Consider the following 15517-nt stretch of genomic DNA (forward strand, 5'->3'; position numbering starts at 1 on the left):
TTTTTTTGCAAGTAATAGTAGGTTATAAAAATGAAAATTAAAGGTGTAATAGAGGACTTAAAAAATTATTAATTAAAAAAATGATAATAGTAAAAATATATCTAGGACTTTCTCTGGTGTTATTGTGGACAATGTGGGGTCAGTTCATTTTCAGATAGTTCCTTGATCCTTCTCAAGATACTTCTCAAGATCTATAGGCTCCTTCCTATGTAGTCGGTGCTAACTACAGGGTTTTAATCTATTGCACCTGTCATTTCCAAAGCGGTTCCCTCTGTTTGTTTTAGCTTCTTCTGTTTCTTGGTCTCTCCTGTGTCTAATTTCCACCCTGACACAAGGGCGCTGTGGTGGACACTTTCTTAGGCTCACTTGTTCGGTCGTGCTGTGGGGAGGGAAGACACTGTAAAAAATAACACTGGCATGTGCTCATAGTGAGTAGGCCACACAGGGTTTGCCCCTGCTCACGGCGTGTGTGCTTTCCCTGTCTACACTGCTCAGGCTCTAGGTTGCTCTGCCAGGAACTGTCTGAGGCCGGCCCTGGGTTGTATGCACTTCCCAGGTCTAAGCCACTCAGGTTCAGGCACTCGGGTACTCCACAAAGGCACAGACTTGGTTGGGCCTGCATTTTGTGCCTTCCCAGGTCCGAGCAGCTCAGGTGACCAGGAGCTTGGCGAGTACGGTTGCTTCAACTTATCACCTCCCCTGTCCCTGCCGCTTGGTGTTCTGGGTGTACATCGGCGCACCTTCTCAGGTGTGCCTTGTGTCTCTTCTGGGGAGCTGATCTCTGGCTGCAACCCTCCTGGCAGATGTCGACCATCCAGAAGCCCAAGAAGTCTTGGTTAGCAATGAAGCCTGCTTGCAGTTTGGTAGATGATGCCTCTCTGGGGCCGTGATTACCCTCTTCCGGCTCTGGCTGCCCTCGCCTGCCTGTCTCCTCTGGGTGATGGGCGGGTCCACAGCTGGCTAGCTCTGCTCAGTCCTTTGTTCTGTGAGCCGGCCTGGCGGTGTCTTAGGTTAGTGCTTTTTGCTAGTTAGCTATCCCACAGTCTGGTTTGCTATCTCAAGTTAGTTCCCTCAGATTGCCCTTGGGGCATTCAGGCCTGGTTCTTACTCTAAGCAATGCAGCCCGCGCCTCCCTGTCCAGCCCCTGCTTGCTCGTGGTGGATACGGGTGTCTGTGCTGCTTCTCTGCTGGGAGTTACCATTGGGCATGTAATCTGTGGGTTTTAATTATTAATTTTTTTCTCTCCCAGTTATGTTGCCCTCTGAGGTTCCAAGGCTCGTCACAGACTCGCCAGTGAGAGTGTTTCCTGGTGTTTGGAAACTTCTCTCTCTTTTAAGACTCCCTTCCCAGGACAGATCTCCATCCCTACCTCTTTGTCTCTCTTTTTATCTTTTTTCCTACCTCCTTTTGAAGACAATGGGCTGCTTTTCTGGGTGCCTGATGTCCTCTGCCAGCATTCAGAAGTTGTTTTGTGGAGTTTACTCAGCATTCAAGTGTTCTTTTGATGAATTTGTGGGGGAGAAAGTGGTCTCCCCATCCTATTCCTCTGCCATCTTCATGAGTATACATATTGAAAGAGCCCACCAACTGCCTATCACAATGAATGAAAAAGACCCATACCAAGACCCAATGTCATGTAATTTAAAAATCTTCAGGATAAAGAGAGAAATCCTTCAGTTTTTCAGAGGAAAAAAGATTACCTTTTGCACATAAGCAATCAATAAGGTGAATAACATTGAACATATCAGAAGCAACTCTAGAGGCTAAAACATGGTGGAAAAGTGCACTTTTTCTGAAGAGAACTGATTTGCAGAGACAGGATAAATCCTCACCCAAAATTTGTTTTAAATTTCAAGATTAATGATGCCACTCACATACCAAGAGGGTGTGGAAAAGTTTATTACTGATATAATGAGGCCGCTTAGAGAAGAGACTGTCTTCCTGAACAGGACTGAAAATGGCTTGAGAGAGCAGGGAAAGGAAACTGGGTTGGGATGTTTAGGTGGTTAGAGTGGGGCTGGGATGAGGCTTTAACTTGCCATTGTTGCCAGAATATGGAACACCAGGGCTCATCAACTTGTACAGATATGGGACAGAAGGGGAACTTGGAACAGTGAGGTTTAAATCTGTCAAACACTAAAGACTGCATCAGTCTTTTTAATATACTGGCCTAGAATTCTGTACTTAGCTAAACAATCACTCAGATAGGAAGATAGTATAAAGAAATTTTCAAACAGGTCTTCTATGCACCTTTTCTCAGGAAATGAAGAAGCTATTCCAACAAAACCAGAAAGGAAATCAATAAGGAAGAAATCATGAAATCTGAAATCAAAGGCTCTAATACATGAAATATATAAAAGAATTTCTTAGGATCATGGTAAAGGGAAATCCCAGGAAGACACCTGTGCAGCATGTCTAGCAGACAGTCAATCCCAATTTGAGCAAGTGTATTGAGATCTCCAGCAGCAGTACTTGAAAAAAAGGAAGGAAAGAAAAAGGAGGAGAAAAAGGAAGGGAAGAAGAGAGGAAGAAAAAAAACTGATAGATAACCTGGCATTTTTTAAAAAAAATTATTGAGAGAAAATTTATACTTTTGCAAAAAGTTGAGATGAAATAGGTACTTAGAAAATGAATTGAAAATTATGTAATCAATAACTCAAAGGAAAAATAAGAACTTGTAGCAAAAATTTAACATAAATGATAGAGCTCATAGTACATGGTTCAGCTGTAAATATATTTAAGCAATTATAACAACAGAATCATTGAATACATTTAATTTATAAATATAAGCATATAAAAACAATAGAGTTAATAGGGTTGAAAACAGTTGTCTCATTATGATAGGGAGTTATGAGACAAGAGGTTGCAATTTTTTTTAAATTCCTTTAAGAGGTGGTAGTTTTTGATAAAAGCTTGTAGAACTGACTTTTAAAATGTATACTATAATTTGATATAAATGTAATTTAAAAATGCATTTACATTTCTTACTTGTGACACCAGGAGCAACCTTCTATTATTATAGTCAGGAACATTTGTTTATTCTTTTCTCTGCCAAGTTACCCAAGGGGTGAGTACAGGGCTTTCCTAGTTTCTGAGCCCAATTTGAGTTCTGGAGTTTGGTGGAAGGATTTTCTCTCCTGAGAGTGGTATTCATAGAATTTTGAGAGGTAGAAGGCACGAGAGATGCGGCAACCAAGAATGAGAAGGATGAAGACAATGAGAAAAGTAGCAAGGACAGGGAAGGACACTCTGGGACAGCTGAAGTATGGGAAGAGAAACATACTCAGAGGAATAGCCTGACTCTGACATCTGAAGAGGAGAAGAAGAATGGTAGCTTGAGTCAGTCAATTTAAGTGGTGCACTGGTGGCTAGAGGAGGAGGGCACATTGGGAGCAGTTGTCAACATTAAGGAGATGGTTGGAGTGAAAGAAAAAGATGTGGTGAGATCAAAGTGGGAAGGATAAAGAGTTAGTAGTCTCGGGTAGGTAATGAATGAGCAGAGATAGGTATAAGTCAGCTCCAGGGCAGAAGATAATGGGTTTTAGGAGTCATGCTCTCCTTTCATCCCTTATCCCACACTCCACCAGTTTCTGTTAGTGTTGACCTCTGTTTTATCATGTTAGGAATGTTTCATAAATGCTGACTGTCTATAGTAGAGTATATTTTCTCTTTTCTTACTATACTTTCTGGTTCTTCAAGTAAATACTAAGGTCTGTACCTGTCATTTATTAGAAAGATTTTCATTCTAGTCTACTCTCACAGGGATGACTTTAAGACTTCTGAATTAGAGAGATTTTCTGTTCATATATTTCCCCCAATTTCCTATTGAGATGTTTGTTTTCTTATTGTTGAATTTTTGGAGTTCTTTATATTTTGGATTCCAGTCCATTTACAAATGTTTTCTCTTACCCTGTGGCTTGTCTCTTTGAAATAGAAGGTTTGAACTTTGATGAAGCCCAATTTATCACTGCTTTTGTTTTATGAATCATTCTTTAATTATTACATTAAAAAAATTGTTACCTAACTCAGTGTCATGAAGATTTTATCCTGTTTTTTGTAGAAGTTTTGTAGTTTTAGGATTTGCATTTAGACTCACGATGCATTTATAGTTAATTTTTTATATGATGGAAGATATGAGTGCAAGTTATTTTGTTTTGCTTTTGCGTGTGGATATACAGTTGTTCCAACATAATTTGTTTGAAAGAATATCCCTTCTCCATTGAATTGCCTTTGCATCTTGGTCAAAAATAAGTTACTCTTATGCATGTAAGTCTATTTCTGGACTCTGTTCAGTTCCTTTGATCTATGTTCCCTTGAATCTATGTTTATGCTCATTGTTTTTTAAATGGAATAACTAGAATCATCCTTTCTTCTTTTCAGCTAGTCAGCTTACAGTTAATGGGTTACTTATATATAAAACTTGCACTTGAAAAATTAGGTATACATTTTATTTATTTATATTTATTATTAAGGTATACTTGATAAAATTTGTATTTTTGAGTCAAGAATTATAACTGAACCAAAGTAGGGAAGGAATAAATGTATAAAACTTTGAGAAACAATGGAAGGGGTTTATATTGCATTTTCTTCATATCAAAAATAGACCTTTTCTAAGATTGAAATTCAAGTACAATTTAAGATTGTATACAATCGCATGCCATTTCAGTTTTATGTGTAATTTTACATTACTAGTATACAACTGCATGTATATTTGTACAAGTTTAAGTTCTTAGGATTTTAAATCTGTTTACTGTTGAAACATTTTACTCTTTTTGCTTGTTTATTCTATAGGACTAAGTTTGCAGCATGATATTTCTGGCTCTCTTCTAAGTTATTCATTTACAGACTCTTCTACAGAATACAAGAGTTCCGAAGAGAATTTAAGTAGCTTCCCATCACCTGAGCTCTTCAGAGGATCAGATTATTTAGGTGAGAAAATTTCAACCTTAAGTTGCTCCTCCATAGAAACTGGTCCTTTGTCTACAAATTTTGCAATGAATAATGTTCCTTTTGAGAAGGTATACTTATCTTCCTCACCAAAACCTCTCTGCCCAGTATCCACTGTGTTCCACACTCAGTCACATAGGACTATAGATCAAAACCCCCCAGATCAGGAAAAGATGAAGAGATTAGCATTTACATGTAATACATATTATCCAGTTATTAATATTGAGCAACTTTATACCTAACATATGTATATTTGTTCTCTTGAACTATGGGTTATCTTTTATTTCCTATACTTCTCTTACTTTTCAATAATTCAAAGGTTGACTGGACCACCTCCCTGCTTGAATTTTTTCTACAAATTATCAGTTATTTATGTTTGCCATATGTATAATTAACAGCTTTTGGTTAATGATGCAGATTGAACATATGCCTTCCTCCACAACTTTGTGCAATGGCAGAAAATGACTTTTTAAAAAAAGACACAAACACATAAGAGTAAAGAGAATGAGAAAGAATAAAGTTTGGAAAGCTAGATAGCAAATGGTCTGATAAAGTGGACTTAAAAAGCTGAATCCTGAATCAACAATGGGAATACCCCTGAAACAAGCTAGTTTGTACAATACTATACTATCCCAGAAAAGCTTTCAATGTGGCTTGTAAAATACTTGTAAAAAGCTGTGCCCAAAATACAAAAATTATGGTGACTTCTCCTTCTCCTTTCCTAGAAATTTATTCTTTGGGGTATTTTGAAACAGAGGGACCCTGAACTAAGCACTGTTAATAACAGGGATACCATGGTATTTTGAAATATTGTCATTAACCTTGTCATAGCCTCATGGTGGGTGAAGTTTACTTTCTCACTCTTTGGCTTTGGGGTTGGCCATATGACTTTGGGCAACATGGATATCAGTTGCCCAGATATCAGAAGCAAACTTTTGATATGTGCATACATAATTGGTTTTGTCCCCCTATCCTTTTGCTATCATGAGGAAAATACAAATCTTCTTCCACTTATGATGGAAAAAACTCTTAAGCTGAACCATTGTGAGTCAGGGACCATATGCATATCCTAATTAGCTTCTACCTCTATTATTGAACTCCAGAATAAGAGATACAGAGCAGGATAGCCCTGGGCAGACTGCAGACTTCAGAGAGCTGCCCTAGTTGATTACCCAACCTATAGCCTGAAGTGGAGCTGCTTGAGTCAAATAGTAGACAGGTGTAAGAAAGAAATGCTTTCATTTCATGCCACTGAGATTTCAGTGTTATTTATTATATAGAAAAAGCCAACTGCTTCAGATACTGTCGTGAATGCAGAAAGGGGTAGTTAAATGCAAATGTATATTCCAAATTGTAGGACTGCTCACCCAATGCTTAGTCTCATCCTAACCCAATGGTCCATTTCTCTATTCAGCTTCTAGAATGCTAGCACCCAGAATTGAAACTTCCAGGCAGGAAAATGGAAGATTTTTTTCCTGAGAAATCTGAGCAACCCTAAAGAAAGTATCAAAAGATACTGACCTCAGTAGTACTTCAGTGAAACTGACAGGAACCCTACAGTGAAGTTGCCTATGTGGCCAGCCCCAGCTAAGCCATAGAGATCCCACTTAGCCATTTAGGGCCCCCTCTCAAATATGAGCAGAAGACAAGGACTACCAGACTTCTGATGAATTTTCTAACATAAAGCATAGAGGTCAAAACAGCGAAATATGGTAGTAAATCAGTAAGGTGTTGGAATAGTAAGCCTTAGACTTGCCTTTCCCCATGGACACACCAATTCAACAACAATACATGGACTAATTTGTGTCCATGTATTTCCCTTTGTGAGATTTCCCTTTGTGAGAAATCTCAAAACTAGTTGAGTGACTCCTGCACCCCCAGGCAAGCTTGAAACCAGTCACATCAAAGCAAATAGAAAAATTCAAGACACCCTTTCATTATAATTCACATCTGCCATACAGCACCATACAATTGGCAGGAAACCTTCAGCTCCCAGATTTTCCCTAGGGAGGAAGGGAAAGGACTGAACCATGTGCCAAAAGCCCTCAATTATTTGGGGATAAGCAAAGAATGGACTACTGACTTGTCTGCCTCAGAGTGCTGGTGGGACCTGACATACTCTGGAAGTCTGATGAGTGCTGAAACAAAGATACCAGTTTATCCTAGCATGAGAACATTCACCAGATCCCAGCTTCTCTCTGGGGAGGGAAAGATTTGGACTGTGTTCAACATTCCAACATTTCTGGGGCTGCCCAAGGGACTAGCTTTTGTCTCATCTGTCTCAGAGCAGTGATAGGACTTGTTATATTCTAGATGCCTCATGGCCACTGAAAACAAAGACTCTGGTTTGAACTAGCAAGAAGGTTTGAGAAGATCCTGGTTGGAAAGATTGGTGAAGGTCATCTCCTGTATGAGGCCTACCTGTTTATAGACTGGGAAAGCTGGCTGTTTTATCTAATGTGCAGACACCAACACAAATGATTAAAGAGAAAGAAGAAGCAGGGAAACATGGTCCAAAAACTGAGAATAAGATAAAGCTCCAGAAAGTGACTCAGATTAAATGGAAACATGTGAACTACCTGACAGAGAATTTTAAATGATTGTCATAAAGATGCGCAGCAAATGTTCGTAAAGAACTCAGAACAATGTATGGAAAAAGTGAGAATTTTAAGAGAGTTTTTAAAAAGAACCAAAAAGAAATGTTAGAGCTGAGAAAAACAATAAATGCACTAAGAAAAAAAAAAAAGTAAAAGATCAATCAGAAGAAAGGATCAGCAAATTCAAAAATAAGTCATTTGAAATTATCCAGTCACAGGAGCTAAAAGGAAAAAGAATATAAAAGAATGAAGAAAGTTTGAGACTTACAGAACACAAGAAAACAGATCAGTATATGCATTGTGAGAGTCCTAAAGGGAAAAGGGAATTGGGGAGGGAGGGAGAGGGAAAGGGCCAGAAGGTTTCTTCACAGAAATGGTTGCTGAAAACTTCCTAAATCTGGAGAAGGAAGTGTACATCCAGACCTAGGAACCCCAACAAACCTCAGATAAGATGAACCAAAGAAATTCACATGGGGGCACATAGTCATACTGCCAAAAGTCAAAGAAAAAGCACTTTGAAAGCAGCAGTTTTAAAAGCGACTTGATATATACAGTGAGACCTCATTAGACTGTTTATGGATTTCTCAGCAGAAACCTTGCAGGCTAGAAGAGAGTGGAAGTAAATAGACAAAGTGCTGAAAGAAATAAACATCTGACCAATAATACTGAAACCTGCAAAACTGTCCTTAAGAAATGAAGAGAAGATAAGTCCAAACAAACAAAAGCTGAAAGAGTTAATCATCACTAGCCCTGCCTTACAAGAAGTGCTAAAGGGAGTTCTTCAAGTTAGAACAAAGGACTCTAAACAGCTGTATGAAAGCATATGAGTACAAAACTCATTGGTAAGTATATAGACAAATGCACTGATACAGTAACAGTGACATATAAATCACTCTTAATTCTGGTATAAAAGTTAAAAGACAAGCATATTAAATATAATTATAAAAATATGTTAATGGATATACCATATGAAAGGTGGTAAATTATAACATCAGTACTGCAAAATGTGTTTGAGGGGTGAAGTAAAAGCATAGCGTTTTTGTTAAATTGTTATCAGTTTAAAGTAGACTGTTAAAACTGTTTTATGTAAGCCCCATGGTAACCACACACAAAAAGTACCTGTTGAAGATACATAAAAGAAAAATAGAAAGGAGTCAAAGCATATCAATGTAAAAGAATCAATGAAAGACAGAGGAGCATAGCAAGAGAGGGAAGAGGGGCAAAATAACTATAAAACAGAAAAGAGTTAACAAGATTATAATAGTAAATCCTCTTCTATCAATAATCCTCCTCTATCAAAAATATAAATGGGTTAAACCCAATCAAAAGACAAAGAGTGGCTGAATGGGTTGAAGAAATAATCCAACCGTATGTTCTCTACAAAAGACTCACTTAAGATTTAAGGGCACACATAGACTGAAAGCAAATGGGTGGGGAAAGGCACTCCATGTAAATTGTGACCAAAAGAGAGCACAAGGGGCTATACTTATATCAGATAAAAATAGACTAAGTCAGAAACTTTTACAAGAGACAAGGAAGAATGTTGCATAATTATAAAAGGATCAATTCATCAAAAACACTCAACAGTTAGAAATAAATATCCACCCAACATCAAAGCACCTGACATAGAAGGTAAACACTGGCAGAACTGAGGGTAGGAATAGGCATACAGTCATAGTAGGAGACTTCAATACTCCTACTTTTAATAATGGATAGAACATCTAGACAGAAAATTAACATTAAACTGATTTTGAAGTATATTGCAAAGCTATAGTAAACATAACATTATAGTACTGGAATAAAGACAGAGATATAGACCAGTAGGACAGAATAGAGGGCCCAGAACTAAATCCATAAAGACATTTGCTCTTTAACAAGAGTGCCAAGAATACTCAATGTGGGAGAAATAGTCTCTTCAACAAATGATGTTGACAAAACTGGATAGCCATATACAAAAGAATGAAATTGGACCCTTACCTTATACAAAAAAGTGGGCTCAAAATATAGTAAGGACTTACATGTGAGACCAGAAACTATAAAACTCCTAGGAGAAACATAGGGGAAAAGCTTTATGACAATTGGTATTGGCAGTTATTTCTTGGATGTGACAACAAAACACAGGCAACAGAAGCAAAATTAGACAAGTAGGCCTAGATAAAACTGAAACGCTCCTGCACAGCACAAGAAACAACGAAGTGAATAACCTATGAACACCCTACAAAAAGGGAGAATATTTAGAAACCACATATCTGATAAGGGATTAATATCCAAAATATATCAGAAACTCCCACAATTCAATAGGAAAAATCCAAATAACTTGATTTTTAAAAATGACAAAGAACTTGAATAAACATATTCCCTTCAAAGAAGACAGTCACATGGCCAACAGGTATATGAAAAGATCACTAACCGTCAGGGAAATGCAAATCAAGATCATAGTGAGGTATCACCTCACAACTATTAGGATGGTTATTATTATTTTTTAAAAGGTAAGTGTTGGCAATGATGTGGAGAAATTGGATTCCCTTTTGTATACTGTTGATAGGGATGTAAAATAGTGAAGCTGCAATGAAAGAGTATGGCAGTTACTCAAAAAATTTAAAATATATGTGGTCCAGCAATCCCACTTCTGGGTATTTATTCAAAATAATTACTGTCAGGATCTAGAAGAAATATTTGAACTCCCATGTGCATTGCAGACTTTTCACAATAGCCCAGTGACCATTGATGGATGAATAGATAAAGAAAATGTGGTATATGCATACAGTGGAATATTATTCAGCCTTTAAAAAGGATATCCTGTTATATGCAACACTATAGAAGAACTTTGAGAACATTATGGCAAGTGAAATAAGCCAGTCACGGGAAGAAATATACTGTATTATTCCACTTGTATGAGATAGCTAAAGTAGTTAGATTTATAGCAGTTGAGAGTAGAATGTTGGTTGCCAGGGCCCAAGGAGAAGGAAATGTGGGGAGTTGCTGATCAACAGGTAGAGTTTTACTTATGCAAGATGAATAACAGGTTCTACAGATGTGTTGCATGACATTGTGCCTATAGTTAACGATACTCTATTGTACTCTCAAATTTGAGGGTAGGTCTCATGTTAAGTGTTCCCACCACAGTAAAATTAAAAATAAGAGAAGAAACCAAACAGAAATAGGAATACAAGAAAGATACTGGGGGGAAAAGTTTTCCTTGAGATAAAAATATGTATATTGCATTCATTGAATAGGAACAGGATGCTGTTTAAAAAAAAAGGGAGTGAGAATATTCAGAGAATAAATTAAATGCAATAGCAGAATGGAAAACTCGGTAGAAGGATTAGAAAATAAATTGAGATTTCCCAGGGGAAAAAAAAAAGTCAGGAGGGAAAAAAAGGAGAAAAAATATTAGTTAGAGAAGTAGTATATGAAATCTAACATCAAATAATAGGAGTCTCAGAAAAAGATAATGAAATAAACAGGAGGAAGAAAATTACCAAAGATATAACTCAAGAACAGTTTCTAGATCTAAGAAGTATGATTTCTGGGTTTAAAGGGCCGTACAGTGTCTAGCACAAGAGATGAAAAACACCAAGACAGAACAATATAAAATTTCAGAACATCAGAGAATGGAATAAATAGAATGGATTTATACAGTTTGGTAGGGTTTAGGATTAAATAGATGAAGAATACAGAGAAATCTAAACAAACAACTCTTTATTGGCTCCAGGAAAAACAAGAGGTGGTCACTGTATATATACCAACAGAGTTAAAGACAGCATTTTTATGACAATTTATCATCATAACGTTTGCATTGAATACTGGCCTAACTAAATATGCCATATAATAATATGGGGATAATGGGAAAAGTGGGGAAAAGGAAGTAAGAGTATTTGGGCATTGTAATAGCCCAAAGATTATTTAATATCCTGATGTCCTCAAGGGTTTTTTTTATGCTTCACCTAAACTTTCTTCAATTACTGTAGCTTTGTATGGGCTAGGAACCTAAGTTGGGGAGAAAAAGGTAACCTGCCACTTGTGTGCTATTCAAAATTTTGTGCCATTTCTCCCTGCTTCTTTTAGAATGGGAGCATCCCATGTTGGAAGAAAACATGCCATGTAAGAATTCTACTCTTTTGGACATAAGTAAAGCAGTAGCAATAGAGAAGGTACCTGAGTTTTCAAATCTCTCTGCAATTTTAGGTAAGTTTCACATTCTTTTTCCTCATGTCACAAAGGGAAAAACCCTTGTCAGTATTGAAAAAGCAAAGTATTTTTTCTCTTGAATGATTTTTTAGCTAAATTAATCAATTAGGATTACCTTTGGCTACACATAATATCTGACTAATAGTAAGTAACTTAAGCATATATGGGTTTACTTTTTAAAAACATTTATTTTGAATTTTATTAATATACTTGCAGAAAAGTTGCAAAAATAATAAAAAGGGTTCCCATATACCTCCCATCCAGCTTTCTGAAATGTTATTTTCTATAACCATAATCAGTTCAGTTCAGTTGCTCAGTCATGTCCGACTCTTTGTGACACCATGGATTGCAGTACACTAGGCTTCCCTGTCCATCACCAACTCCCAGAGCTTGCTCAAACTCAGGTCCATTGAATTGGTGATGCCATCCAACCATCTCATCCTGTGTCGTCCCCTTCTCTCCTGCTTTCAATCTTTCCCAGCATCAGGGTCTTTCCCAATGAGTCAGTTCTTTGCATCAGGTGGCCAAAGTACTGGAGTTTCAGCTTCAGCATCAGTCCTTCCAATGAATATTCAGGACTTATTTCCTTTAGGATGGACTGGTTGGATCTCCTTGCAGTCCAAGGGACTCTCAAGAGTCTTCTCCAACACCATAGTTCAAAAGCATCAATTCTTCAGCACAATACAATGGTCATAATTAGGAAGTTAACATTGGCGTTAAACTGTTAGCTACAGACCTTATTCACATTTCATCAGTTTTTCTACTGTCTTTTCTTTGATTCAGGATCCTATCTCGGATCCTACATTGCATTAGATTGTTCAGTTCAGTTCAGTTGCTCAGTCGTGTCTGACTGTTTGTGACCCCGTGAACTGCAGCACTCCAGGCCTCCCTGTCCATTACCAACTGCCAGAGTCTACCCAAACCCATGTCCATTGGATTGGTGATGCCATCCAACCATCTCATCCTCTGTTGTCCCCTTTTCCTCCTGCCCTCAATCTTTCCCAGCATCAGGGTCTTTTCCAATGAGTCAGCTCTTCACATCAGGTGGCCAAAGTATTGGAGTTTCAGCTTCAACATCAGTCCTTCCAATGAACACCCAGGACTGATCTCCTTTAGGATGGACTGATTGGATCTCCTTGCAGTCCAAGGGACTCTCAAGAGTCTCCTCCAGCACCACAGCTCAAAAGCATCAACTCTTTGGCACTCAGCTTTCTTTATAGTTCATCTCTCACATCCATATGACTACTGGAAAAACCATAGCCTTGACTAGATGGACCTTTGTTGACAAAGTAATATCTCTGCTTTTTAATATGCTGTCTAGGTTGGTCATAACTTTCCTTCCAAGGAGTAAGTGTCTTTTAATTTCATGGCTACAGTCACCATCTGCAGTCATTTTGGAGCCCAGAAAAATAAAGTCAGCTACTGTTTCCACTGTTTCCCCATCTGTTTGCGATGAAGTGATAGGACTGGATGCCATGATCGTAGTTTTCTGAATGTTGAGTTTTAAGCCAACTTTTTCACTCTCCTCTTTCACTTTCATCAAGAGGGTCTTTATTTCTTCACTTTCCGCCATAAGGGTGATGTTATCTGCATATCTGTTATTGATATTTCTCCCGGCAATCTTGATTCCAGCTTGTGCTTCTTCCAGCCCAGCATTTCTGATGAGGTACTCTGCATATAAGTTAAATTAGATTGTTATTTCTCCCTTAATCTACTGTGACAGATCTTCAGTCTTGGTCTTTTGTAAGCTTGATACTTTTGAAGATTACTGATCAGTTATTTTGTAGAATGTCTCTCCATTTGAATTTGTCTAGTGTTTTCTCATGATTAGAAAGAGATTATGCAATTTTTGATAAGAATACCACAGAAATGATGTTGTATTAAGGAGTTCTTAATGTCAGTACATTTATGTTATTATTGGTCATATTAATGTTCACTTGATTAAGGTGATATCTGGTTTTCTCCACTGTAAAGTTACTAGCTTCCCTCTGTAGTTAATAAATACCTAAAAAAAAATAGTTTATGGCTCCATAAGTCCTGTTTCTCCTCAAACTTTCATCCACTGATACTACCATTCCTCAGAGGAACTTGACTGCAATAGTTCTTACTGTGGTGTTCATGGAATGGTGATTTTCAATCAATACTTTGCTGTTACCTGTTACATTTATTAATTGAAATTTCTTTTTGAAAAGTAACTATTTTCTGCCATTTATTTATTCAGTTATTTATATCAGTATGAACTCATGGATATTTATTTTATGGGTTAAAATCCACTTCTTTTTTGCTTTGTCTCTCTCTCTCTCTCTTCCTCCCTCCTTCCCTTCCTTTATCCTATTATACACACAGAGAAGTTTCAGATTTGTTAACCCAGATCCCTGTGAGAAATACATTTACTAAATAGATTACTACAGCATTTATGTACAGTTCTATTTGTCTTTAGCATTACAGTGTCCTATCAACAGACTCTTTTCAAAAATTAGATAGGCTAGTTCTTTTCCTCCACTTTCACTGAAATTATTGTTCAGTTGTTATGTAGTAATTAATACATTCCTTTGGTAGTGTTGAATTCAGTTTTTGATTCCCCCTTCCTATTTGGTTTTGTTTATTTATTCAGGGGGAGAGGGCTGTTGAAGGTATGTGAAACATTACTATGGTTCTAAGAATTATAGTTATACAAAAAAATATTATCATACAAGCAATGCAGTAGAGTATTGCTACATCTTCTTCTACTGCTACCATGATGGTTTTGCCCTCTTCTTTCTACCCTATTTCCACCCACCCCTTTTTGGTAAGCAGTCTCTTTAATTTACGCTTTATCTTTTTTGTGTTTCTTTTACACAAATGAACAAAGCCCTGTGTATTTTCTTTCTTTTTTAAATTGAGGTATAGTTGATTTACAATATTGTATTAGTTTCAGGTATACAACAGGGTGTTATATATATATGTATTTTTCAGATTATTTTCCATTATATATTATTACAAGATATTGAATGTAATTTTCTATGCTATAGAGTAAATCCTTGTTACTTATCTATTTTAGGTATAATAGTTTATTTCTGTTAATCCCATACTCTGAATCTGTCCCTCTCCTTCTTTCCTTTCCCCTTTTACAGCCATAAGTTTGTTTTCTATGTCTGTGAGTCTATTTCTGTTTTGTAAATAGATTCATTTGTATTATTTTTTAGATACCATATATAAGAGATGCCATATATTTGTCTTTCTCTGTCTGACTTACTTCACTAAATATAATATTCTCTAGGTCCATCCATGTTGCTGCACATGGCAATATTACATTCTTTTTATGGCTGAGTAATACTCCATTGTGTGTGTGTGTGTGTGTGTGTGTGTGTACACACACATCCATACTACATCTTAAGCTAGTCGTCTGTTGATAGGCACTTGGGTTGTTTCCATGTCTTGACTATCATAAATAGTGCTGCTGTGAATGTTAGGATGCATGTATCTTTTTAAATTAGAGTTTTCATCTTTTCTGGGCATATACCCAGGAATGGGATTGCAGGATCATACATAGCTCAATTTTAAGTTTTTTGAGGAATCTACATACTGTTTTCTATAGTGGCTACATTTTCATTGTGGCAATTTACATTCCCACCAACAGTGTAGAGGGTTCCTTTTCTCCACACTCTCTCCAACATTTTTTGGGGTATACTTTTTCATGATAGCCATTTTAACAGATGTGAGGTAATACTTCATTGTGGTTTGGATTTTCATTTCTCCAATAGTGATATTGAGTGTTTTTCTTGTGTTTATTGGCCATCTAT

At 37.1% G+C, this 15517-nt stretch overlaps 1 protein-coding gene across 7 annotated transcripts in view; it reads left to right on the top strand.

The window, feature by feature from the left end:
* The window catches only part of MEIKIN (meiotic kinetochore factor), a 135570-nt gene that overhangs the window by 15611 nt on the left and 104442 nt on the right, over window positions 1-15517 (top strand). For all 7 annotated transcript variants that reach the window (XM_086410429.1, XM_086410430.1, XM_086410432.1 and 4 more), the window contains 2 exons: window positions 4792-4929; window positions 11613-11732. In XM_086410429.1, the coding sequence (XP_086266555.1) occupies window positions 4792-4929; window positions 11613-11732 (258 nt within the window). The remainder of the gene's footprint in view (window positions 1-4791; window positions 4930-11612; window positions 11733-15517) is intronic.

This window comes from Bos grunniens, chromosome 7, assembly GCF_055505025.1.
Source record: "Bos grunniens cultivar Pamir isolate PY7600 chromosome 7, Bosgru_T2T1.0, whole genome shotgun sequence".
In the NCBI taxonomy this organism is placed as follows: Eukaryota; Metazoa; Chordata; class Mammalia; order Artiodactyla; family Bovidae; genus Bos; species Bos grunniens.